This window comes from Ambystoma mexicanum, chromosome 9 (genome assembly GCF_040938575.1).
Source record: "Ambystoma mexicanum isolate Mex_15411 chromosome 9, UKY_AmexF1_1, whole genome shotgun sequence".
NCBI lineage: Eukaryota > Metazoa > Chordata > Amphibia > Caudata > Ambystomatidae > Ambystoma > Ambystoma mexicanum.
In genome coordinates this window covers 250,377,213-250,403,905 of record NC_090931.1, presented here as the reverse complement: position 1 = coordinate 250,403,905, position 26,693 = coordinate 250,377,213, and the positions used below count along the sequence as shown (strand labels likewise).

The 26,693-nt window shown below is 44.2% G+C and overlaps 1 protein-coding gene across 3 annotated transcripts in view; it reads left to right on the top strand.

Annotated features, from left to right (window-relative positions):
* The window catches only part of PKNOX2 (PBX/knotted 1 homeobox 2), a 1,892,972-nt gene that overhangs the window by 1,278,337 nt on the left and 587,942 nt on the right, over positions 1 to 26,693 (top strand). For all 3 annotated transcript variants that reach the window (XM_069614552.1, XM_069614551.1, XM_069614553.1), the window contains exon 9: positions 16,075 to 16,217. In XM_069614552.1, the coding sequence (XP_069470653.1) occupies positions 16,075 to 16,217 (143 nt within the window). The remainder of the gene's footprint in view (positions 1 to 16,074; positions 16,218 to 26,693) is intronic.

Here is a 26,693-nt window from a genome sequence, read left to right as displayed (position 1 = left end):
CCTTTGACATATCTTCCTTAAAAAATGGGACTGGGGTGCCTGCGGGTGCCTCAAGTGCCATTGCAATTTTCTGTGCTACTTGTTTGTGAGCCACTCTTAGCCATATTTCTACACTCATCATGAACACCATTTCATTTTCTTCCTTTTCTTCTGAGAACAGTTCTTCATCTGACACCTGGGTCAGCCTACATCCTTCTGCTAGTGCTATCACCGCCCTCCATGCTCTCCCTTCTTTATCTTGGGCGTGCACAGCAACATAATCAGCTGTTGCAATAATGCTCTCAATGTCCACTACAAACACCTTCCCTTCTAGTTCATTACCTGGTGTTTCTGGTCGGAATAGATAGGCTGCTGGTCTCCTCCATATTTTCCCTTCTATCCCTGGCATCCATGCAAATGCCATGTCTGTGCCATATTGGAATATTTCGCCATCTACTGGCTCCGCCCTAATCGCTGTCTGTCCACAGTATGCTTGCAAAATCTGTCGTGCTGCGAGCATGTTAATCCCTGGAGTAGAGCAAATTATGCCATCCTCTGTAAAGGAGATCGTCATGTTCAACCTGTTCATTATGTCCCTCCCCAGTATATTTACTGGTGAGGCACTATAATACAAAAGTGGAACTGACAGATCATAATCTCCAATAGATAAGGGAACGTTATCAGTAAATGGAACCAACCCTTTAGCCCCAGAAAATCCTTGGGTGTTCATGGCTTCGCCTGACATCTTAAATTTACCTTCCCTTATGCAAGACCGGGTTGCCCCGGTGTCAACAAGAAATGATAATTTTTTGTCACCTATCGTTACCTCTATGCGTGGTTCTTCCGCACTATTAGGTGTTACTGACAGGATGGGACACACCAAGGCCGTCTGTGGGCTGGCCTATTGGGGGTACAATGATTGGCCATTCCCTGTGTAAGGGTTGTGTCCCAACACCGTCACCCCACCCAATTGTGTTCGTTCATTTTGGGGTGGTGGTTGTATTAACGCTACTTGTTGTTGTGGCGGTGGCAGGTACTGGGTTATTTGTTGTTGTGGCAGTGAATAAGTTTGTGGCTGTTGTGGTTGTTGTGGTCGGCCACTCCCTTGTTGTGACATCTGCTGTTGTTGTATGCCCTGCTGTTCTTGTGAGGTCCTAGGTTGTGCTTGTTCATTCCATGCTGGTGTTCCTGGCCTGACCCTACATGTACGTGACATGTGTCCTAATAGTCCGCAGCTCCAACACACGGGTGGTTCCCTGTTTTGCCATGGGAAGCTCCCTGTGTTGTCCTGGTATACGGGTTGCCCTGTGGGGTAGTTATTTCTGAGTCCCCCAGCCTGTTGTTGGGTATTATATCCATATCCTCTCCCTCTCATAAACCCTCCTCTCCCTCTGTTATAACTATAATACCCAGTTCCTTGCATTGGGTACCCTCCTCCCATGTTTGGTGCGTGTAATTGTAGAGGCGGCACTTGCTCCATTACCCCTTGTGGAGGCGCTATTTGAGCGGGATCTTGTGCAGCCACTACTTGCGTTGGGCTTTGGGTCATTGGTGTGGGCGTAGTTATTAGTGCCCCTTCCATTGTGTATTTAGTAAGTTTTTTCTGTACTAATTTGGCCTCCTCAGTTTTCCTGTCCTCCTCCTTTTGTTTCATTTTTCCTTGCCATGTCCTGCAGTGATGTACTATAGTCAGTTGTATTTCTGGCCATGGTTTTGCTTCCATCCCCACTACTTTCTTTAGTTGCTTTTGAACTCCTTCTGGGAGCCCTTGTACTAATATATGATAAAATATGGCTGGTGTTTTGTCCCATTGTTCTCTAGTTTCCATACGCCACTTCTCTTGAATATCCTGGATATAATCAACAGGATCCTCATTTTCACCCATCTTACGGGAAGTAATTGCTCCTATGTCTGATGTGTCTGGGTACTGCACTCTCAGTGCCTGCCATAGCGCATGTCTGCAGTTTGCAAATGGTGCCCCATCATGCGATGTGTTCGTTATTGTTACCCCATGGAATCCCGCTCTTTTCCAAATGTCATCCGCTCTATCCCCTAATATTGATATTAACAGGCCCTTCACATCTCCTACTGCTAGTTTCTGTCCTGCGGTGTGTTTTTCCATTTCATATATCCACTTACCCGCACCTCCACTTAGTGATGGGAGCCTACATTTTATATTTTCCTTATCCGTATGTTTCCAAGGTACATACTGTGGTCTAACCCCTCCTCTCTCCAGCATTGGCATTAAATTCTGTCCTGCGTCACCCTTTACGCTCCACAATGTTGAGTCTTCACACCCCTCCTCTTCCCCCATTTCTTTTACTACTTCAAATTCTTCCTTACTACCTCTGCTCCTACCTCCCTCTTCTTCCTTTCCCCTTTTTTCGTCATTTCCTGTGTTCAATATGGGTATGTTTATTTGTCTGTCTTGCCTGCGACTAGGGAGGTCCCTAAGCCGACATGCATAAGGTGTAAGTTCATTCATGAAGGGCGCGAGCTTTATTCTGTGCAGAGAGCGCGCGGTAGTTGAACATGTAGGGCGTGACGTGGGAGGGCGCGATGGTGATGTGGGTGGCGTGGTTTCATTGGTTTGTGTTTCCCCTATTCTTTTCACTTCCTCCTTACTTCTCTCCAGCTCCTCCCATCTTCTACTCATCCAGGGCGAATCTATGTTTGTTCTAGTGAGGTATAGTTTATCTAAGCTTTCCCTTTCACTCTTCCTTCCATCATTCTCCACTCCTCCTTCCTCCTCACTGCAAAAATCGTTCATAAATGGCACCCCCCACTCTGCCTTTTTTCCTTTTATTGTTACTGTTTTTAAGTCTATTAAGTCTCTTTCTCCCTTTCCGTTGTTACCAACTGTTCCCCTTAGTGCTGATGTTGTTGCTACCTCTCTACTTTTATATACATCTCCCCATCTCTCACTCTCCCAACCCCTCTCTTCTCTTCCTCCTTCACTCCTCTCCTCCATTTCCCTACTATTTTCCTCCCTTTTCCTTTTCAATTCCTCCATTACTTCGTTGCTCATCTGTTCCAATATCCTTTCATCCTCTTTCTTCCTTTCCTGTTTCACCCTTTCTCTTTCTACTATACTCTCTATTACCTTCCCCTCTTCATATTTCTTAGCTGCCTCTGATATTATCCTCCTCCTCCATATTTCCATTTCCTTTTCCTTTTCTTCTTCTTCCTTCTTCTTCTCTCTCAGCACTACTCTTGATACCCTATCTGCTGCTCCTTTTACCCTTTCAGCTTCTCTTCTTTGTTCCTCACTTCGTTCCCTTAATTTTTCCAATTCGTCCTTACCTTCTTTCCTTTTCCTCACTCTCTCTCTTTCCTCCCGCTCAAGTTGTTTGATCAGTTCATTCTGCTCATCCCTTAGTTCTGCTAACCTTCCCTCCAAAATCTCTTCCTTCTGCCGTAGTAGCTCCTCTCCCCTCATTTCACTCTCTCTGGCACTATCCTCGTTTGTTCTCTTTACCGCCTCCCTTTCTTCTCCAGTTAGTGATCCTCGTAATTTCAACAGTATCTGTGCAGCTACCCACTCATCGTTTCCTATCTCTACAGTCCGCTCTTCTCTAATCCTTCTGTCCCCCATTGGTATCTTCCCATGAGCCACATATGGTGGAGGGCTGTATGCCGGGTTTGAGTATCCTTCAGCCGCTCTTAACTGTCCTATTTCTCCTAATTCTCTTAAAGGGTACAACCCTCCTCCCTCTGTTTTCACACCCGGTGTTATGGGTATCTCATTGCTCGGTTCCTTTTTTATGTCGTCTGATTTATTAATCTTTTCTCCTCCCTGTCTTTCGTTCCCCGTATTCTTTGTGCTTTCGCACTCCTTTTCCCCACCCGTTCCTTCTTTCTTAATCTCCTTTGCTTCCGGTGTTTCCCCCATAGTGAACATTCCATTTGGTCCTGGTCGAGACCCCTGGAACATCCTCCATAAGTTAAACACCTCCACATTGTTTGCCAACTTCTTCCCCTTGTATGTATTGTGCAGATGGTTTAGTAGTGAATGTTGGGCATATGGATCGAAACTACCATTAGGCGGCCATGGTGTTAACATTTTATTGTCTGTCCCCTGGGTCCACTCTATGCTGTACTTAATTAACTTCTCCCTATGTGGTGGTAGTGTGGTGCATATGTGCTGTAGTGGGGTAGTGAGGGTGTTCCCCCACCCTCCTGACCCTCTCCCGTATGACATAATTTCACTCCCCTTGTTACCCTTCCCCTTACTTAGCAGTTTACAATATACAACCTTGTGTTGCTTACCTCGCCCCGCAAGTGTGGGGACTTACGACAATCCTTTGACAAATTATGCAATAATAATAAATATAATGTTATATTATATTCCTTCCCCTACGGCCCCCTGCGGCCGAAGCGCACGCAGCCCCCTGCGGCTGCGTACCCCTTACGAAGATCTTATACAGTCGTCCTGTTTCTTCGTTCTCCTCCCCCTTTTACACTTGCCGTGGCCGGCGTTCTCCGTGCGCAGCCACGCCCCTTTCCCCGTCTTCTTTCGATCCACTGGTTTATAGTTTATTTCCGTACCAGCTCCTTTATCATGCTTCTCTTCCCCACCATTCTCAAACCCAAAATTCTTGTGCTCGCTATATCCTATTAGATCCCTACTGGTGACGTCACCGATTTCTTCGAGCTACTTCAAAATACACTTGCAATCTACCCCGCTAACCCTACAGCTGTCTTCCTGTCTCTCCTGGAACAAGGTAATCTCATCAATATTATAACCGGACTGCGCACGCTGCGTCGCCTCGCGTGTGATACGCCCCTCAACAGGAGGGCTTAACCAGCCAATTATCTTCCGTTTTGGGCAACTATGTGACTAGCTACCGGCCACAGGGAAACGTCATCTACCTATCGAGTTTCTTGCTCGAACAATAGGGAACCTCATCTACTCATTGATCAATAAGTGTCAAGTCGTAGGAAACCACACACACCCACCCTCATACTTAGTCGCAATTTAGACCATCAGTTTCTTACGAGCGGCTGCACGTGATGTTTTCGTGCCCCGCCCCCTTCTTTCGCGTAACGTTAGCTGACTGTTATGAGCGGCTGCACGTGATGTTTTCGTGCCCCGCCCCCCTCTTTCGCGTAACGTTAGCCGACTGTTCTCGCACTCGTTTCACTACCATTCATTCCATTAGCAACACTCAGGTAAACCTTCGCCGCACATCTGTACAATACCTCCCCCCTCCCTTATTTACTTCCTCCCCCTCCCTCACAATTTCGCATTGCTTGTTGTGCGTGTCATGCTCACCAAGTTCTCTCGATGCAGGGCCGCTCGACTGCGTGCACCCCTCCAAGCGGCTCGCCACCTCCCCTCGTCTGGACCACGTCTGGACACTCGCCGACCGCGGGCGGGATACTTCTCAACCGGCTCCCGAGGGCCAATATCCGGATTGCGCTGTCCGGTCTTCTCGCAGCTCCGCGATGGTCCTGTAGTCCTCAGAAGGGGGCAACGGCAGAGGGGGCCGCGCCGCCGGGCCTCCTCGCAACGGGAGTGCCTGGAAAAACTAAAAATAAAAGTTGATCTTAAACAGATCTCAGCAGTGCCTCCAACTTGTCGGGGGGAAATTCTGCCGGGGTCGGCCGGGCCGTCCGCAGACCTCCGGGCAGGGAGGCCCCAACACCTCCCGTATATCCCAGGTGTGAGATAGAGTATGAGACGCACACAAGGAGCAAGGCGACTCTGCTGTTTATTTATACAAAACGGCAGGGATGGGTCAAGGAGCGCACGCGTTCGTCCTGACACACACTTAATCGTGGGGCTCGCAGGCCCTTTTTACTGCATTATGACGCGCTACTTGCGTCACTTCAGAAAGTTAACAAAAAACCTATCGCCACTCTTAATTGGTTGCTCGAGTGGTAGGGTTAGTATAGTACACATATAGAGAATGATATTAGTGGTCAAGGTGTAGTCAGGTGGTATATCTGGGTTGTCCCTTCAATTAGATACATAAGAATAGTTACATGAAGACCCCTGAGGATTGGCTAATGTTACTGACGTCTGAGATAAGGGCCCCATGTTCTGATTGGTGCATCCGTGAGCTCCCCAGCCTGGGACCACCGTTGTTCCCAGCTCTCGGTGTACCTGTGTTTGCAACAATGTTTCAATATGGGTACGTGCAGACAATGTGAGGATTTATTCATAGGCGGAAGACTGGCCGTTCCCACTGTAGCAGGTGTCCACTGAGCCTTTCAAGTGTCCCGGCCTGTGTCTCGTAGTGAGAGACCCAGACGCCTTTTCTCTCCTGGGTTTTGGCATCTCGTCAGGTTCGGCTTGGTCACGTGAGGCGGGACCGTGTTTGAGGCAGATTTCTGCACAATTAATATTGCTTTTCCACTGTGTGTCTGGTTTAATTTGTAGATATGATTTTAACGTTGGTACGCGGAGTGCGAGGTTGCAACATCGTGCCTTTGATGATTTGTTCTTGGATTTGGGTTTGCAACATTGCGACCTTGGCTGGCTGCTCCACCAGGCTCATTCTGCAGGATCAGCAACCTGACTTTTGCTTTGTTAATGTCCACGGGAACTCTTGCTTGAGGCCTACTTGGGCCTGGTGCATAAGTGATCCATCGGGTGTCTGGGCCGTGACCCTCTAGGCCAAGCGCGAGAGGTGAAGGACGGGAGCCTGGTCTTCCATTCTCCCACTTCATGGGCTATGTACGGCACTATATAAATAACAAATCAGTATTTAATGCTTCTTTGCACTGTAGTGACTTGCATCTATTGGATTGTTGGATACTGTATTATCGCAGCAACTGACAATGCAGGGGTTCTACTTGTCATATAATGACAATACCTAACACTTTCTAGCACATCCATGCAATTGTCTGCAGCATATTAGGCAGTTTAATTTGAGCTTAATTTTAGCGAGGCGGGAGGAGCGAGGAAGCGGGGCATTGAGCTTTAAGGTCAAGTTGGTAGGTTTGAACAGCAGCGATAAAACAGATCATGGTGCTCTGGTCTTGCAACTGAAAAGAGCAGAAAGATGGGGTCTACACACAAATAAAAGATAACCACTATTCTGTCACAACCTTTGGAATGACCACTCTTTCAGATAATGTGCAATTAATCAAAAAATCAGTGTGGTGCATGAATTTTCTAAGCAAACGGCAGCACCTTTACATGAACACAAATATGACGAGCAATTGTGGCGACCTGAATGATCTACTCACTGCCATTAAGCTGTGACAAGTCCAGACACCTTCTCTAGAGTTTTACCACTCTTGAGCAAACATACGTTTGTCCCGTCTCACTGGCTAGATGATCTGGAAGCCACTCCTGCCAGTATTAAAGACACCCAACTGAATGTCCTGTAGATTGACTAGAACTTTACACTCCTTCTCAGTCTAGAAAAGAGTGCTTGGCATGCTGGGGCTCCCCACGATCGGATTTAATGTGCAACTGCAGTTTGACCAGCATTTAAATGGTAAATTGGACAGATTGACATTTCCAAAGTTGGAGACCTTTAACAATCCTACCCAATCTGGCAATATAATTCTTCCCCAACAATGCAACCAACAGCTGGTAGCCACGATGCACCCTGGTACACAATAGCTCAAAGCATACAGATTTGACCTACTCTCTACTTGCCCAGGGGATAATATATTTATGAAATCTTCTCATCCCTGACATTAAAGAACTTGTCCTGAGAGTGGGGATATAGGAATGCCACACCCCTGTGGTACCTAAAATATTTTTGTCTGCTTCAGTGCCTTTTGGTATTTTAAAATGTTTACGTTGATGTACTTTTTTAATGACTAAAAGTAATATCCAGTGATGCCACCAGGGCTAAAGAAGAATTGATGCAGTATGGTTCACAGGTCAAGTGACATCACATCCTGTAATGTCATCAGTTATGTGATGTCAGTTTCGCTACCCGAAACATTTTCGTGAATCGCGGTCCCTTTGAGTTTTCTGTTTATTGCCAGGTGCTGCCCTCATATGCCAAGTTCACCCTCAAATATGTCAGTAATGCCATCTAATGTGATTTAAAACAGTGTCTGCCTGCTACAGTTCGTAAATATATATACACAGCCTCATTTGTACAGGGCTTGGATCATACAGTGGTGTTTTTGACTCAGTGTAAATGATCCATACCTTTACAAATGCCAAGTGCTACCGGACATACATCACAGGCTTAACACCACCACAGTGAGCCTGGTGAAGGGTACTGTGAATGGAGACACTGGGCCTGATTCACAATGCATTTTTCATTAAAAAAAAACGCGTTGTGAAGCAGGACTTCTGTGTCTGTAGAGCAGCCTTCTTCCCAAGATGACACTGGAGGTCTACAGAAACTAAGACAAAAATAGGTTTTCAAACAAGCAAATGGTTGCTGTCTGTTCAGTACAGGCATGTGGCCAAGATCACATAGAGTGTCAACCAGGAATCAGGAAATAATATCCAACATTAAAAGGAACACGATTTGCTGGCACTGCTATGGCTCATGGCTAAGCATGGTGTCCCTCAGGAAATCGGATGAAACTGATGGCTCTCCCAAAAAGAGTGCTGGGGACTCTGACGAACTCACCGTGAATTACGTCACAGGAAGTGAACATTTCCTTCAATTAAATATCCACATGTCATTTAACTTGTCTTTCACACTTAAATAAAGTGCACAGGACAAAGAAACATTTGCCAATGTTTCTATTGCATTAATGGCTAATTATAAAACGTATGCACCTTTTAGATCTAAGAACTCTAACAAGAGATGAAACGGATGACAGTATGTCACTATGAGATATTTTAACACTTTGTTTGTTATCTGTGTGGACTTACGGGTAAGTCTCTCGCCTTACAATGGCACGACTGGGCTTTGAATCCTCGTGGTAGTACTGGGTGAAGCAAATTGTTCTTTTTCAATTCTTTAAACGCACAGGAGGCACGGCGTCCTCTGTCAAAACAAGCATTAGCAATGCCAAAAGTTTGGGCTTTTGTAAAGATATGGCAAAGGCACTTGCCATGCCCTGCCCTAGTGGTATTAACTGGCCATTGATGGTAGCAGGTGCAAATGGAGGGAATATCTGAGCCTCTAATTGCAGTGTCTGGAAAATAACTCATACATATACACAAGCAAGAACTGTTGGCTTTGCCAATTCTTGTTTTAAACAGGACTTCAGTGAAGTACACCCATAGTGCTTATAAACTGAGTGGCTGAAGGGAGACGTAGTTAAGACATTTTTATTACATCAGTAGCGTGTTTACAGCTCCAGTAGAAGACTGCTTTGAAAAAACACTTGCAGGCATTTCAAGTGCAAAGTTTGATGATAAGGCTTGAATAAAGCAAGCTCAAAGAATTCCCAGAAGGAGGTGTTTTGGGCGGGGAGGGGCAGGAACTGGATGCAAATGCCATAGTGATTTGCATGGCCATGGGCAGTCAATGGGTGGGTAAATAACCAAACACCACCTACAATCTCTGTGTCCAACCTCATATGCCATTTCTCCCTATCTGTACTCTAATGCAATAGTTTTGGCTTATAAGTGGAGCTAAAGCACCACCTAACAGCCCAAACTAAAAATGGCGTCAAGCGCCAGGACACTTTCATGGAACATATAGCTCAGGCAACTAGCTGGCTTCGTTCCTTCAACATTCGGTTACGTTTTGCTTTTCTTTATTGCCCAATGGTTTAGTGACTTACTCAAGTTAAAGGGCACTTTATAACAACATTATCCCATCCCATTTACTGACATGGTGGCAGCCGCCTTTCTTCCATACATCCACCTAAATAAAGTTTTTCAATCAACCTTCATGAACAATAGATTTAAATTGAACTTATTACACATCCTTTTTTTTGCATGTATACTAAACATGTTAGTTAATCTTTGACTTGAAAAAGCAGAAAACATTTAAGCAAAAACTGCTCGACACCACATTTTTTTCATCAATTGTCTGCAGTTGACAATATGCTTTTTTGTGACATTTTTATAAATGCCCGAAAACATACCCTTGTATCATGTATACACACACATATTAAAACATAATGGTTGCAGATGCAGCACATATAGTTGTAATGCAGTAGCGCCTTGATGCCTTTGGGCTGTAGGGCGCTCTACAAATGTAAAAAAATAAATAAAAAATGAATTCAGTAGGACTGGACAAATAACCTTTTTCCCCTTCTCAGTCCCCTGGTGTCAGCTGCAGTGTACACTGGGAGTGACCTGAAAATCATTTACATGTCCCACACCGAGATTTTCATAGTTTGGAATTGGAAAAACAGCGTCGATAAATTGCTGATAATTTGGGAATTGTCAGTTGCTATGGGGAGAGAAAGAAAGGAGTCAAACGTGAAACGCGAGGCCTGTGTACCAGCTGTGAGAGGGTCAAGGAAAACGTGTTCTTGAGGGGGAGCCTGTCAGGGGTAATATCTGTCCCAGGAAAGTGAGATTTTGAATAGCGTGACATAACGTCACCATAACGTCTTTACACATTAAAACACCACCCACCTAGCCTGAGTGGAAAGACGTCTTCGGGCAGACAGCGTCATTAGGTTGTGGGACCACAAGAGATCTCAGCTTGTCCACTGTCAGGGGGCAGAAGCTCGCACAGTCCTGGTTTTCTTTTGCAACCTTGCACTTTTATATTGAAACGACACTATCGGGACCAGAGAACAGAGTATCCAGCCGGACCTGGTGAACTTACTCACACAGCTGGCACAGAGCTGGGAGTAACCATAGAGTGTAAGAAATGGATCTGCAGTTGGTGACTCGAGATACTGTGCCTTTTTTTCCCGGTCGTGCTTGAGGGTTTGGGCCTGTCTTCTTTTGTCCATACCCGCATGTTCTAGCATCTAGCTGAAGCCAATCTGTTTATACTAACAATGGTAGGTGTGCAGCCAATTGCAGTGTGAACAGAAATATAAGTGCCCGTGGGCCCTGCTTTATTTCCAGCAATCCCTGTGCACAGACATGTTCTGGTTCAGGCCCCATGTTTGCAGTCCAAATGCAAGTAACATGGCACAATTATATAGATACCCCTCTGGCACGCACGACCTTGAAAATAGTCTGAAATCAGACGGTTGGCCTGTCAATTTAATGAGAAGCTGAAACTGTGCTCTTTTTTTTACAGCTGGATTCTTGGTCGCAGTTGCATAGTCCTGGGCACAGAAGCGTAGAAATTTGGGACAGGAGGGTATTCTTGACTGGATAACAAAAAATGAATGCATACAACTAAACCTAGCAATTCTGGCACCTATACTACTGTGGTATTTATCAGAAACAGATGCTGCCGCTGTAGCGAGGGGCGTGAACACGCTTGCTGCCAGCAGCCACTGTGATGAACACAGAGGCGTGGGCCTTATCTCTCTTGGCTTTTTCCATGCTCTTGCAGAGAGGGCGAGAGAGCAGCCAATCAGACCATATGCAACGCAGGATAAGGGATGCGCGTGGTCCTGAGCTTTGTGTTGTTCTCTTAAAGAGCATGATGGTCTGTCAGATGATACAAAGCATGTTAGGCTGAAGCATGTGAGCTATGCTTCCGGTTCAAGCACCAAGATGAACTAGGCTGAAGCATGTGAGCTATGCTTCCAGTTCAAGCGCTAAGATGAACTGTGCAACAGACAATGCATATGTTATCAAATTCGACATTGAAATGTGGACAGGTCTCAAGTCCTAAACAAGCTCCAAAAATGCACATTACTTTAGCTGTAAAAAATATTATACTCGCATGATTCAATGGTCATCTTCAATCCTCTCTTTCCTTCATCCCTCACATTCAGGAACTAACCAGGAAGGCCCACTTTCAACTCCACCTCCTCAAAATAATTCTTCCTTTCCTCACCTTGCCTCAGAAGTTTAATATCTCTAGAGCTCTAGGTTCTCTCCTAGGCTAGACTACTGCACTAGCATTTTCTTTAATCTACCCCCTTCTTCTCTACAACCCCTCCAGCTAATCCAGAATAGGGCTGTGAGATTTATCCTTGGCCTCAAGCCAAGGGACCACATCTTTCAGCCCTACAAACTCTCCACTGGCACCTGGTTGCTTCAAATATCAAAATCAAATCCCTCTGCATCATCCACAAGGCTGTCTGGGGCCGGGGACTACGCTACCTACAACTTCTTCTAACTAAATACTCTCCCTCCAGATCTTTACATTCCTCCGGCACCAACAATCTGTGTGTTGAGCACTTTGCTAAACAGCGAGCTGGTGGCTGATCTCTTTCCTCAGCAGGACTACCTCCTGTGGACTAGGCTCCCCATTCCTCTTTGTCTTTAGCCAGATCTCCTCAGATTCCAGAAGATCCTCAAGACTTTCCTTTTCACCTCCTCCTTCCCTTACTCCCGCATCTGTTTAATCCTGCAGTTGCTGAGATTGGTGACCAGGGCCCTTATGTGTCCTCCCGGTTCCTGACTGTCCACACCCAATCGCCTACAGCCTTCTCCCCTCCCAGCACTTTGCCTTGGCACCCACTGGCCTATGCCACAGCAGGCCTGCACTTACTTATCTTGCTGGCTGACCACTCCACCTATGCATTTACAGCTGCTCACTCCCTAGCACTTCCCTCTTGATACACCTAGCACTTACACCCCCATTCCCTCATCCCTTCTCTCCCTGTGCACTTGCACGTTCTGAATTCTCACAAGGCCTAGTAGCTCCGCCTCTATCTTTCATTGTTATATCCGTTTTTTATTCCCATGTCCCCTCCCTGTCACATTTGGCAGCTTTGAAACACAATTTACTTGTTGTATAAGCGCCTTACAAATGCACAGTAAAGTAAAAAAATAGAATATCCATTGACAAGCATTACAAACCCTCATTCAAAGCCCATATTTGAAGCTCTTATGTTAAAGCTCTTATTTTAAACACAATAGTTTTGGCTTAAAGGTAGAGCTTTCAGCGCCACCTAATAATCCAAACTAAAAATGGGCAGAAGCCGTCCACCTGCGTAGTCCCTCGACTTGGTCCTTGATTTTGGGGCTTGTGACCTTATTTTACAAGGGAGAAAAAAAGTGCAAATGTATCAATATGAAGAGGTTACACTAGAGTGGTAGAGCATATGCGGGTTGGCATGGGGTATGTTGGCATGTCAAGTATGCCTTGCCACTCCTGCCACCCCCGCCATCTCCACAAACCCTTCCTTTGTAGCTTGATTTACATGCCAACCACTTTTCTTTCCATTGTTGTAGCAATTTGTCTGTAGTTGGTAGCCCTGTATGTAATAACCCCCCACATGCAGGACTGGCTGAAGATGTATGGGCCCCATTTCAACATGATGGTTGGGGCCCTCCCTGGCTTAGAGCAGAACACAGTCTGAGCCCCCACCCCGCCCCGTGGGGGGTCATACATTATAATGGAGAATCAGATAGGATAAATAGCCGCCAATTATCATGAGACGTCGAGCCAGCAGGGAGCTGAAACACTGAATGCCCGCTGAATAGCTATGGATCCTTTTTTGTAGGCAAGTGGCTGACGTAGATTATTCAGTTTTGAAAGGCAATGGGGTGATTACACTTCTGTTTTCCCAAATGGAATTGGCAGCTGGACAGGCTCCAGGAAACACAGCTTGGAAGTCGAGCGCTGCAGAGTGCTCACTGTAAACCTCAGCACATAAGTAATATATGCAGGAATATATTGCCGCGTTATTATACTGCTGACTGCACTCCCCCCGAGGTTCGAGGCCCCTTTCATTTCAAAAGTTGAAAGGCCCTGCGCCGTCCATGCTCATATGGCAGGGCTGTTTCCAAAGCTATTCACCATCACGTCAAGAGGATCGGCCGAAAGCAGTGTTTACTTTGCAATGACTATGCAACTGTCAGGCATAATGCATCCCCTTTGGCCTGCAGAGAGATAGAGACGTTGATCACTCGCCAACAGAGAGAGTGGGAGGGTTTACTGGGTGTGCACGGACAGCAGTGGCATGTGCCTGCCTGGTGTCCTTGCTGCCACTCATGTGCTAGCGTCAGCCAGTCTGTGAGTGAATGCACTTTTATATGTGCCCGGCATTTCTGTCACAGGTCCAGGTAAAACAGCTGTTTGGCCCGGCTGAAAACGGCTCCAACCCTTTTCAATTCCAGCACTGATTTCGGCTTCTGGCTCTGTCCCTGCGACCTCTGACCCAGGAGTGGAAAAAAAAAGTGCTGGCGATATCAAAGGAGGTGCCAGCCGTAGCAGCAGCTATTCCTGGCAACCCACACATGATGTCCCTGTTTACACCATGACTGGCTGGCATGCCTAATGCTGCTGTAAATGCTAAGCAATTCTAGTGGACACCCAGCCTATGTATTATTTATTTATTTATTGGGTTTCATAGATCACAACTGGCATAAACAATCTGCTTCAGAGCACGAGAGCAAAAAAAAGGTGGCTAGGAGGGCAGGAAGAAAGTGCCAGGGTGGGACAGGGTGGGGCAGGGTGGGACAGGGGGATGAAGGAATGTGGGGCCTGGAGGGGACAGAAAGAAGACTGCTTTATCAAAAAGACAAAAGTCACATTCCTGTGGCATGTTACATCACATTATGCATTTTCACATTTCTAATAGGTCTAACTATATAAATGCAGTCTTAATGTTATTTGGCCCCTCAGATGTCCTGGGAGCAGAAGCAGGGGATTGGAGGGGTGGTCAACAAGGGATGAGAGGTCTCTCATATCAAGTAAGTGACCCCTTGCGAGGAGCGCATATGCAGGGTTGGATGGGCAGACACGTCTGACTAAAACCTTTGCAAAACCTGTTGCTGTTTTTAAGTTCGTTTTTGGCCTAAATGCTGATCTCTGTGCAAGTCTATGCAAATAGGACGAGCATATTCGTCCATAGCACTTCTTGATTCAAATGTAACACAGCTCCCATTTATAAAATATAGGCATCTCCCCGCTTCATATAGGTTTATATCCTTTCTTTGTATAATTTGCAAACTCTTTTTGAGGTGCTTTGCAGATCACAATAGCCCAGTAAGAAATCTCACTGAGTTAACAGACATGCTGCAGGTATCAGTGTCCGACCTGCAGATCCCAGATTTTAATGTTGCCGGGAAGGGCTCCGCTTCTCAACGTACTGAATTTGAAGAATTGTTTCTTGGTGCATTGCAACTTCTGTTGTGAAATGAATAATCCTCTCAAGGAGTAGTCAAAGACAAGTCAGAGTTACTCATTGTAACTTCTTTTGTGAAATGAATAACCCTCTCCAGGAGTAGTCAAAAACAAGTCAGAGTTACTTGTTGTAAATTCTTTTATGAAATGAATCACCCTCTCCACGAGTAGTCAAAGCCAAGTCAAAGTTACTCATTGTAACTTCTTTTCTGAAATGAATAGCCCTCTCCAGGAGTAGTCAAAGACGAGTCAGAGTTACTCATTGTATCTTCTTTAGAGAAATGAATCCTCCTCTCCAGGAGTAGTCAAAGACAAGTCAGAGTTACTCATTGTAACTTCTTTTGTGAAATGAATCGCCCTCTCAAGGAGTAGTCAAAGACAAGTCGGAGTTACCCATTGTAACTTCTGTTGTGAAATGAATCACCCTCTCCAGGAGTAGTCAAAGACATGTCAGAGTTACTTATTGTAACTTCTTTTCTGAAATGAATAGCCCTCTCCAGGAGTAGTCAAAGACGAGTCAGAGTTACTCATTGTAACTTCTGTTGAGAAATGAATCATCCTCTCCAGGAGTAGTCAAAGACAAGTCAGAGTTACTCATTGTAACTTCTTTTGTGAAATGAATCGCCCTCTCAAGGAGTAGTCAAAGACAAGTCGGAGTTACCCATTGTAACTTCTGTTGTGAAATGAATCACCCTCTCCAGGAGTAGTCAAAGACATGTCAGAGTTACTCATTGTAACTTCTTTTCTGAAATGAATAGCCCTCTCCAGGAGTAGTCAAGTACAAGTCAGAGTTACTCATTGTAACTTCTGTTGTGAAAGGAATCACCCTGTACAGGAGTACGTCTAAGAAAAAACAGTTATTCATTGTAACCTCTTTTGTGAAATAAATCGCCCTCTCCATGAGTATTTAAGGAAAAGTCTGAGTTTTTCATTGTAAATTCTTTTATAATTGTCCTCATATTCACTTAACAAGTAATGCCATGTTGATGTATTAAATATATTCTATTGGAAGTGTATAGCTTATAAGGTCTTCCTTGCCTTTTCTTGACAGATGACGGCCACTGCACAGCAGACCACCAAGTCCCAGCCAGTCCACATCACGGCACCCCCAGCAGCAGCAAACACCCCTGTTCCTCCCAGTGCCCCCCTCGATCCCCAGGCACAGTTGGAGGCCGACAAGCGGGCGGTATACAGGTAAAAAGGCCACACGCATCTCTTCACACCTTGCTTGTACCATTGTAGCAGATACTCCGGTGTGATCAACACGTGACCCAAGACTAAGCTATCAGGATCAATCCTTGGCAAGATCCCCACGCTCGATTTTTGGTATTATGTTATTTCATAGTCGCGTTTGGTCAATTGAGATTGAATTATGTAAAATCAGAAATTGAATGATTTTGTTTTGGAGAGAAATCCTGATGGAAGACAAGTATTGAAAGGGACCTCGAATATGATTATGCCAGCCCTTCTTCTGCTGGGACCAAATATTCAGATGTATCAAGTAGTTTATCACGCTTGTCTTGGCAGTACAAAGAGAGACGGCTACCGAACCGGTGCCCTGCTCTGAAGCTTACAAAGGGTTTCCTCACTTCTGTCTGGAATGAGTAAGTTGCATTGCAAAATATAATTGAAATAGTCCAAGTGGTTGAAGTGGGCAGGAGCGGTCGAGAGCGGTGATCCTCTACTTTTTGAAAAAATTACTTTGTACTACTGTACTTTTATTTTAAAAAGAAACCATTCCGGAAAGGTTTCATTTTAAAACAAATGTCTAGGAAGAAGTTGAAACTTGCACTTTCAGTGCACTATGTGCAAATGTTCAACATTTGCACCAGGAAGTGCAAACGGAGTGGGCAAAAGGTGGTATAGAAACATGTACGTCACCTTTTGCCCTCCGTTTTGCACTCTTCTGTGCAAATAGGATAAATGCCACCTGCCATGAACGCATGGCGGGCAGCGTTTACAGTACATCCCTCTGAAGTCCAGTTGCTTTTTGCTGGTGCATAGGGATCCCCAGCATTTGCGCTGGCATGCACATGCACGCACGACAAGTTGCGTTCCGCCCTTCCTCTCCACCATACAAAATTATGGAAAAGGGGCGTGAGGCGATAAGAAGGCGTAAAAGCCTTATGCAATTCTATGTTACGCCCCAATTCAAAATGAGCTCCATTCTGCATAAACAGCCTTTGCAAATGCACAATGGAATTAGTACCCGTGCAAATGCAATGCAAGTTTTGCAATGCAATGCAGTTTTTTTCAAATTTCTTTTTAGGGGTAGCCAGGGAGACCCCAGGGGTTGCAACTGCAACCCCTGGTGACCCCCTAATGACATCCGTGATTTCAATCAGTTTTTGGCCTGTTGTAGGTGCCTTTGTGGAGAATTTTGTGTGTATTTTACAATCGTTTTCTCTCTAGTGTGTGGTTTTCTGTGGGGTTTATTTAGTGTTTTCCTATTGACTTCCACCCCATTTTCTGAGCTGCTCGGCATCTAAGGTAGGCTGGCTTGTGGTATAGACCTTTGTTTGTTTCTGGCTTTTTACTCTCCCCACCCTGCCTCTTGCAATTGGCTGAAACAGTCAGGAGGCTTTTTGCTCATTTGATTCTCATTGGTCCATGCCACACCTGTGACTGTAACAGTTGTACTTCAGATGCCCTCCGGGGCAGCCCCTGCACACGCAGCCCCTTCGGCTAAGGGCCCCAAGGCGAAGGGCAGCTCGCAAAGAAGAAGCTCCAGTCTATCATTGCCTGTGTTTGCCTGGCATGCCAGTAGCCCGCAGTCAACCAGCAGCTACTGATATGGTAAGTGTGGTCTGCATGGGGAGTACAGCAATCACTGTATTCAAAAAGCCCTGCCACTCGTCTTATCCACATAATATAGGATACCAAAAGTAACCAGGTAGTAAATCGTATTTCTATCACTTTTGTGTACCAACCTTAAGGTGGTTTTATTATACTGGTGTGTCCCATACTTAGGTGTTCTCCTATATCCAGATATCTCAAATATAGGTGTTTTGCATTTACTACTGTGGCTTCAATCTAGGAGTTCACCCTCTGTCCAGGTGAAATTTAACCATACATCACATTTAGAACAAATTGTGATTTTTAGTCACACGTCCCATCCAAATAGAACTGTGTAGATTAACTATGCACCACACTTAAATATAATTGTGAAGTTTAGCCATGCGTCACACTTGAGTGAAATGGCAAGATTATGCATGAATCACACTTAGTTAGAATTGTGAAGATTAACCATGCATCACACTTAGATAGAATTGTAAAGTTTAGCCATGTGTCAGATTTAGATACAATTGTGAAGTTTAGGCATGCATCACACTTAGAGTGAAATGTGAAGATTATCTATGCGACACACTTAGATAGAATTGTGAAGTTTAGCCATGCATCACACTTGAGAGAAATGTGAATATTAACCATGCACCACGATTGGTTGGAGTTGTGAAATTTAGCCACTAAAAAACTCATCCCTCTGCTCACAACTCTCAAAATCTAAACTACACACAACCATGCCTATATTACCCAACAAAATGCACACACTTCATTACACCGAATTGTGAAGTTTAGGCCTGCATCACACTTAGAGTGAAAAGTGAAGATTAACCATGCGACACACTTAGATAGAATTGTGAAGTTTAGCCATGCGTCACACTTGAGTGAGATGTGAAGATTACCCATGCATCACACTTAGAGTGAAATGTGAAGATGAAGCTTACCTCAGACTTAGATAGAATTGTGAGGATTAGCCATGTCTCACACTTAGAGTGAAATGTAGATATTGACCATGCACCACACTTGGATATAATTGCGAGGTTTAGCCATGCATCACACTTGAGTGAAATGTGAAGATTAACCATGCATCACACTTAGGCAGAATTGTGAAGTTTAGCCATGTGTCACACATAGGGTGAAATATGAGGATTGACCGTGCATCACACTGTGATAGAATTGTGAGGTTTGGCCATGCGTCACACTTGAGTGAAATGTGAAGACTTACTACGTGTGACACTTAAAAGAACTGGGAAGTTTGAGCATGCATCACGCTTGGATGGAATTGTGAGGATTGACCATGCATCGCACTTGGAGTGAAATTTTAGGTAGGACAAGGCATCAGACTTGGAGAGAAATGTGAATATTTACCATGCGCCACGCTTGGTTGGAGTTGTGAAATTTAGCTACTAAAAAACTCATCCCTCAGCTCACACCTCTCAAAATCTAAACTACACACAACCATGTCTATATTACCCAACAAAATGCACACACTTCATTACACCGCAACATGAAACAAACCACACATAGCCTTGTGCAACAGCACATGCCAACTACCGACTGAAAAATCACACCTATGCCCCGCGAATGGTGTAAACGGAACTGAAGCTGTCAACAGCACATCACAGCTCTCTTGCCCTTTCCCCCCGGTCAGTCCTACTAATCTACCCTAATTTCTTGCTTGTCCGATCCACCACTGTACCAGTGGACCACTGTGGTGGTGACAGTGCACGGTATAAATATCCTTTAACATAACATAAACCCAGAGAAAAGGGCAAATTTATAAAATAAGGTTGTTTTTGAAACATAGAAAGTGCACTATACAACTCAAATTCATGCAGTGCAGAATTGCCTTGAAGAATTATTTGAGCATCTAAAGTTATAGCTAACCCGTCCTAAAGGGATCCAATGGTCCTGGATAACCAAATATACTGGATAACCAGATTTCTGTATTCTTTTTCTGAATTGCCGAGAGCTGAAGGATAACAAAGCTTGCTGGCCTTTTGCTCTGTTTATGGGCACTCTACCATCTGGAATCTTGCCTATCCAGCATTACATTACCTGCAAGCTAATATTATTGGCAATGACTGGTGCTGGTTAATAGTGCATTGCATATAGAGTGGCAGACAGCTAAGCTTTAACTGTCCTACATTAATTCTCTCCCTCCCCCAAAAACTCTCCATTCACCTGACAGAGTCTATTGTTGGGATGGTTCCCTGGAAGGCCAGAGGTCTTCTGGGGGTCCGCCCGACTCTCAAGGCATGTTCTTCGTGTATGCAAATGTGTGTTCATGCAATGGTGCAGGGCTGCAAGTGTACTTCATGACTAAGGCTGGTATGTTGTGGTGTCACTAATGATGTCAGCATCGTGGCTTCTTGGTGCTTAATCAAGACTGTCCATTAGGGTATTCCCATCCACAATCTATGTTGTGTCCCCTATACCTGTAAAGATATGCACTGGATTGGGTCTGAATGGCTGACTGAGGGGATACCTTTCTGTGTACGTGTCAGCCAGTGGTGCACTTGGGGTTCGTCTGAAATATGATGGGTGACTTTGAGCATTCCTGGCTCTTCGTCCTGTCATTTTCATTGGTGAGAGGAGGTACATTCCTGGGACCCTCTCTTTACTATGAATGTGCTAAATTCCTTGCATTTTGGCCAATCATGATGCAGGTTACAGCTCCTTTTTGGAAAGGGATTTAATAGGGTTTGCTTTCATTGTTTTCAGGGACTCTATTATATTCTCAAATGGTCCCATCATTTTAAAATATTTGAACAGCCTCCTTCTCTGTGGGTCAAACATGGGCTCCCTACTATTATTAATTTATTTTTCACTGTACTTTCCTATTAATCTTAATACTGATTTCATTATTATGGAAAAATAATGTATTACTTAATTAAACACATCTCCTCCCATAGGTAGTAATCTTTTTGTTTGGAAAAATGGTAGGAAATATATGTTGTCTTGCAACTTTAAATTCACATCACATCCAACACTCTTCTTCATCACCATCGATCATGTTTCCAACACTTACAGAGCTATGAAAGGGCTCCTATTGATGTGTTGGATGAAGCTCCCAGCTCCCTGTATGGTGGAGACTTGCGTTTTAGTCATCCTCTTATATAACTCGGCGGCGTCCAACATGATCAACATGATAACTCGTGGGTGCTTAGTTCCATCCTAACCACTTGACATGGGATTTGGTGTTTAAGTTCTGATGTGGGACAATTTTTTTCATGAGGAGGAAATCGTCCCCGAGGGTTCTGATGCTTCCCATATGCCTATCCTATTACTTGTGATGTTTCATCTCTACATGAAGGGATTGGTGGATCTTATGTGTGGCATGCTGCTCTCTGGAAGTGCCATCATTAGGGGACATCCACCACTGTAAGCGCTTTCTTGATACCATCAACGTTTTGATGTCATCTGCTTTCTGACAATGCAATTCTACAAAAATGTAAACTGTAATTCCTGTAGCCTGCAGTGGGTGCTCTAAATTCTCAGTCCAGTTCACGCCATGGTGTGTTGCTGGGCATTTTGCACAGATGTGGGCTTTCATTTGTATTAATTTCAAGTCCTGGTGCATGGTTTTTTATGCTTTTGTATTAAACAAGTTAGTTAGTTGGTCTAATTCAGTGGTGTGTGCTCCATTGCCACATGGAATAAGGACCATCATGTTCAGCAGGACATTCCTCGATTTAGGATATCCAAAACCTCACACCACCAGTAGTCAGGACACGTGCAGACTTGAAATCTGCCACTGCGAAAAAGGAAAGGACCAGATAACAAGCCTTCTCTGCCTACGCCCCAAGACTATGGAACCTCCCTCCCTGTCAACATCAGACTCACCCCCACGCTCCTACAATTCAGAAAAGAACTCAAGACCCACCTCTTTGAGGAGTCTCTCCTCCTCAACACATAGGCTATCACTTCAACCCCTGCACCACCTGACTCGCTAGACTCCATCTGCCCCTCCCTTCCCTGCCACCCTGCACAGCTGTAGTCTTCCTCTGTGCCCCTCTGTATCTTATCACGCCATATGTCTATTCTTTTGTTACTTATGAAAAGCATTCCGTTATGCATCTGTACTGTTGTATACGGCTCTAAAGCACCCTGTTGTGCATCTCTGTTGCTTCTGGAAGCTAGTGTGCACTCAATAAATATAATAAGCTAATAAATTGATTATCCAGAGGATACAAATCCTCCAAAACAACGCCCTAAGAGCAGCCCTCGGTGTGGCAAGAAAAGCATACATATCCATAATCAGGCGCCAAAATAACTGGCTATCGACCTTCAACAAAATTCAGCTCAAAACTGCATCCCTCACTCACAAAGCACTGAATAATGCAGCCCCCACCTATCTCATGGACAGATTCCACAGAAGAACCTCTACCAGACCCTCAAGACTGGCCAATTCCAATTGCCTTATTATCCCTAGATTTAAGCTCTCCAAGGTCGGTGGCTGTAGTTTCCCCGTCAAAGCCGCCCAACTATGGAACTCCCTGCCACACACCATCAGAGAAGATCAACCTTAACTGAATTTCCGACTTAACTACCTAAATTGGCTCAAGTCCTCTGATTTATAGCCTGTCCATGCGAGCATCCTGCAGGGCATCGATGTTTCATCTATTGTATATATTTGTTTTCCCTGTAATATCTCCACCTTGTAACTATGTATATACTTACTTGTCTTTGGGCCTCATTACGACCCTGGCGCTAATGGTTTAACGGCGCCGTAAAGAGCGTCGGCGCCATTAAACCATTAGCGCCTGATTACAAGGTCCCTTAGCGGGTTGGATGTTTTAACGCCTGCTTTTTGCAGGCGTTAAAATCCAACCCGCTAAGGGACCTTGGAGCTAATTACGGCAACCGTAATTTACGGTGCCGTAATTAGCGCCTTCCCCATCCCCATTATGCCCTATGGGGCAAAATGGGAATGGGGAAGGGCAAATGGTGAATGGGGAATTACCGCCCCAGCCAACCTTGTGATGGGGGCGGTAATTCCGCCATCCACTATGCCGGAGACCGGCATGGACCATGGTGCTAACAGCACCATGGTCCAGCGCCTGTGTCGTAATGAGGCCATATGTCATGTAATTACCTCATTGTGCAACTGTTGAAACTAAGCTTTGCATATCCTGTAACTGTTGCGCCCTGATACCCATGGGTCAGGTGCGCATTAGAAATAACAAACAAACAAACAAACAAATACTAATAATAATAATAATAATAATAATAATAATAATAATGGCATTCCCTGTAGAAAAATGTACTTTTTAACTTTAATTGTGGGTTAATTTTTATTTTTGCAAATGCCAGAATTGCACTCCATTTGTATCTTGTTTATGTTCACGCTTTGAACAGGTTCTGCAAAAGTAAAATGCTTAAATTTCAATGCAAATGTTTCTACTTTTTCCAAAACCTTATCATGCAGTATCTGACTGAGCATCTATTGAGTACATCACCCTTCTGCCATGTTGTTCATGTTATACTGTTTTGGTCTGACTTTTCTGTTTGAATGCTGCACGTTGTATATCTTTGTAGACACAAATAGGACACAGTTCACAAAGGACTGACGGTGCATTTGTGAACATAATGTGTGGTATACACCAGTTTTGTCGGCAACCACACCACCTTGCAAATGCATGTTGACACAAAAATAGTGCTTGTGCGTCACACACAATTTAAGTGTGTCATATCTTGCATATACAAATGGACATGATTTGCAAATAAAAGTTAGTAAAACTTGGCATAAATTCCTGGAACAAAACGAAAATATATTAACAGTAAAAACGGAACAAATACTATTTTTTGCGATCAAATGTTGTATCAAACTTTGCAGAAAATAAATAACTTTCAGGGAAAAACTTTTTTAAAATCCAATTTGTTATGGAAGATTTGCTTCTGTCTTGAATCAGGTACCAGGTTGGACCGAGGCAAGGTGCTTTGAGTGGGAATCGGGTTGTTCTGTTTGTGTGCTTGTGTACTTCATGTGAATCGGGTTGTTCTGTTTGTGTGCTTGTGTACTTCATATGCATTGAGTGACTTCTCAAGACACCCATGCATTTCAGGCCCGTAAACATATTTCCAGTTGCACAAATGCTTTGGGAATTGGCTGTGTATGTCTGATATCCCTTCACAGGTTAATTACTGCCTATGATTGTGGCTAAATGTGTCAATTTACAACAATCTTCGGATTTCCCGACCAATAGCAAACAAATGACCGCAACCTCTAAGAGGTTTCTGAAAGTACAAATCATTTCCTTGAGGGAATTTGTGCGGCACTCTCTGAAATAGGTTATTTATTTCAATAGCCTTTACCGTGCTTCAGTGAAGTAATCGCGCACTTCAGGCGTTTCTGTGCTACCAGCAGTCACTGGTTCAAATCTTGGCAGCGCCAACTGAGTCCCGCACCGTTCAGAGTGTAAGTGATTTCAACCCGGCACTTTAAGTCAATGCCTAGCGTGGGATGCACAATTGAAACCCTTAATTATTTATTTATGTCTATAAGTTATTTTATTTCTGAATTATGTGCCCTTATATCACGCCCCTCTCTTTGAATTCACCCCCAGCCCCCCGGTCACACTGAACCAGGAAGCAGGCTGTTTTGCAAAGTAAAAAATATTTATTTTATGTATTTCACAATATATATATCACACTATTCTAATGGTTATACAATGATCACCAATGGGGTGATGCCACAATAAATATCTATAATCAGAAGGAGTAAGGAAAAGAAAAATAATGCAGCATCGAATAATACTTTTGTGTGGGTTCAATCAAAATGCAATGTGATTACTCTTTCCCCCTGCACACTACTCAATCCCCCCAATATGCAATATAAAGAGATGGAAGGAGAGAAAACAGGTTTCAGGAATACAGAATTCACCACAGGAGTATCAATCCCAATTTCCCCTCAGCAAACACAAAGAAAAACGGGAATGATTGCAAACTGATCAAAAATGGTTTTGAATGTGGCTTTGAATGAATGGTAAAACACTGAAAATGGATTTAATTCACTGAAATGGTTTCAATACTAGTGGGAGCCGCTTTGTATGGTTTCAGACAAACATGAGCAATGATTATTGAATGACTAGCAAGTTGAAAACTTAATTCTGAGGTTGGATGCAATGAACAGCTATTTCACACGTGATAGATTTGAGCCAAACGAAAAAATGAATGCCAAACATTTCTGCGTGCGGTAAGCGTGATTACGGAAAACCTATAAGGGTTGGGATGCGTTTGTGGGTTCGTTTGAATGCTGAGGATGCTAGCTTCAATTAGACACTTACACTTCGTTTCTAGCATGCACGGTGAAGAAGTTATGAAGGTTTTTGTGGAGGTCATTTTTTCAGAAAGAGGCAAATTTGCAAAACAAGAATGCGCTTTTTCAATTTGCAAACAAGGTTTCTTTACACTAGGGGAGACTATGAAGATGCAAACTACATGACAGCGCAGGATATCACTGGACGGTTTGGCCTGCTGAGACGCTCGCCTTTCTTCAGAAAATATATCAGTGCAAAGATGATTTTAACACTAGTATTACCAAGGACTATAGGATAAGAGAAAACGTTCAGGCAAGACAAAAAGATTCTAACAATGCAGGTCTGGATATAAGAGAATGGGTTGGATATGGATGACTTATGGACAAAGTATTTGCTAGTGACAATCCTATGCTATGGATACTCACTACCAATGTTTGGAATAGACGCATCAGGGATCTGGTCCGGGATCTTTCTGTACAGGAATTCTGCTAGCACACCGGACTGGACTCAAGGCACTCTGGTTCTGCAATCAGCAAGGCACTCTGAAAACCTCACCTTGGGACTAGACTGGATTTGACGGGTTCTGGTTCTGGTTCACAGCTATCTGGTCAGAGCTCAGCTCTACTGGGTTGGATCTTTGGATTCTGGCAAGAATTCTTAGCAAGAAAGCAGCACAGCCAGGCTGTTCTTTGGTTCCCCTTAGAGGACTGGGGTAAAATCTGGTTTCTGGATTTTTTAAATGCCAAGTTAAGAATGTCTCCGCTTTGGAAATGGGCCTTTCTGCTTTCAACGTTCTGGAGTCTGGAGTCTGGAATATGGATTTCTCTTGCAAAGTGCTCCGCCAGCAATCAGTTGGGGGGTGAATATGTGCATGTTTTTAAGTCCTAAACTGTCTCTATTTATGTATTTCCTAAAGGGGTGGGTATGCTGAATTCTACTAGGCACACCCCTAGGTATCCTATTGGTTAGGGTCTTTCCTCTCCCTTGATTTGAGAAGGAAACAGAGTGTCATCATGACAATGTTTTTTATGATCCAGGGAAAACCTCCCCTTTGTCTTTGCGCATGAAATCTACTTTTCATATAATGCCTATTTACAATTTTACAAACTCGATAGCAATAGCATATTTATATCACAGATTTTGTGCAGCAAGTATTCATCCAAGCCCCGTCACGGTGAGAGTTTGGGTCTAGATTTGGCAATTTTTCACACTTTTAGTCTGGTACCCAATGTCAGATTTGTCCACAATTTTACACGTATGTGCGCATGATATCTGGGCATAATCATATGAAGTTTCATGTTTCTGGCATCAATACAATTGCTAAAAAACCACAAGTTTCTGCGGTTAGGTCCCTGAAAATAGCACAGAGTTCTGAGTACTTTTAAAACGTGACCAAAAATTTCACATTAACAATACTTTAATTTTACAATTTTTACAAATTCGCAGTGCTTTGTCAGTACTTTTCAAAAATATACTTTTCTGTGCTTTAAGAATAAACAAAACTGTCTGTTCCCGCCCCCAAAGTTCCTGGTGGCTCAAGATCAATCCCTGCCTCTTTCCTCTGGCAGGGGCTTCGGTTGACGCTTGCATCTGCATATCTTTTCAATCAGGAAGTCCTTTGTCTCTC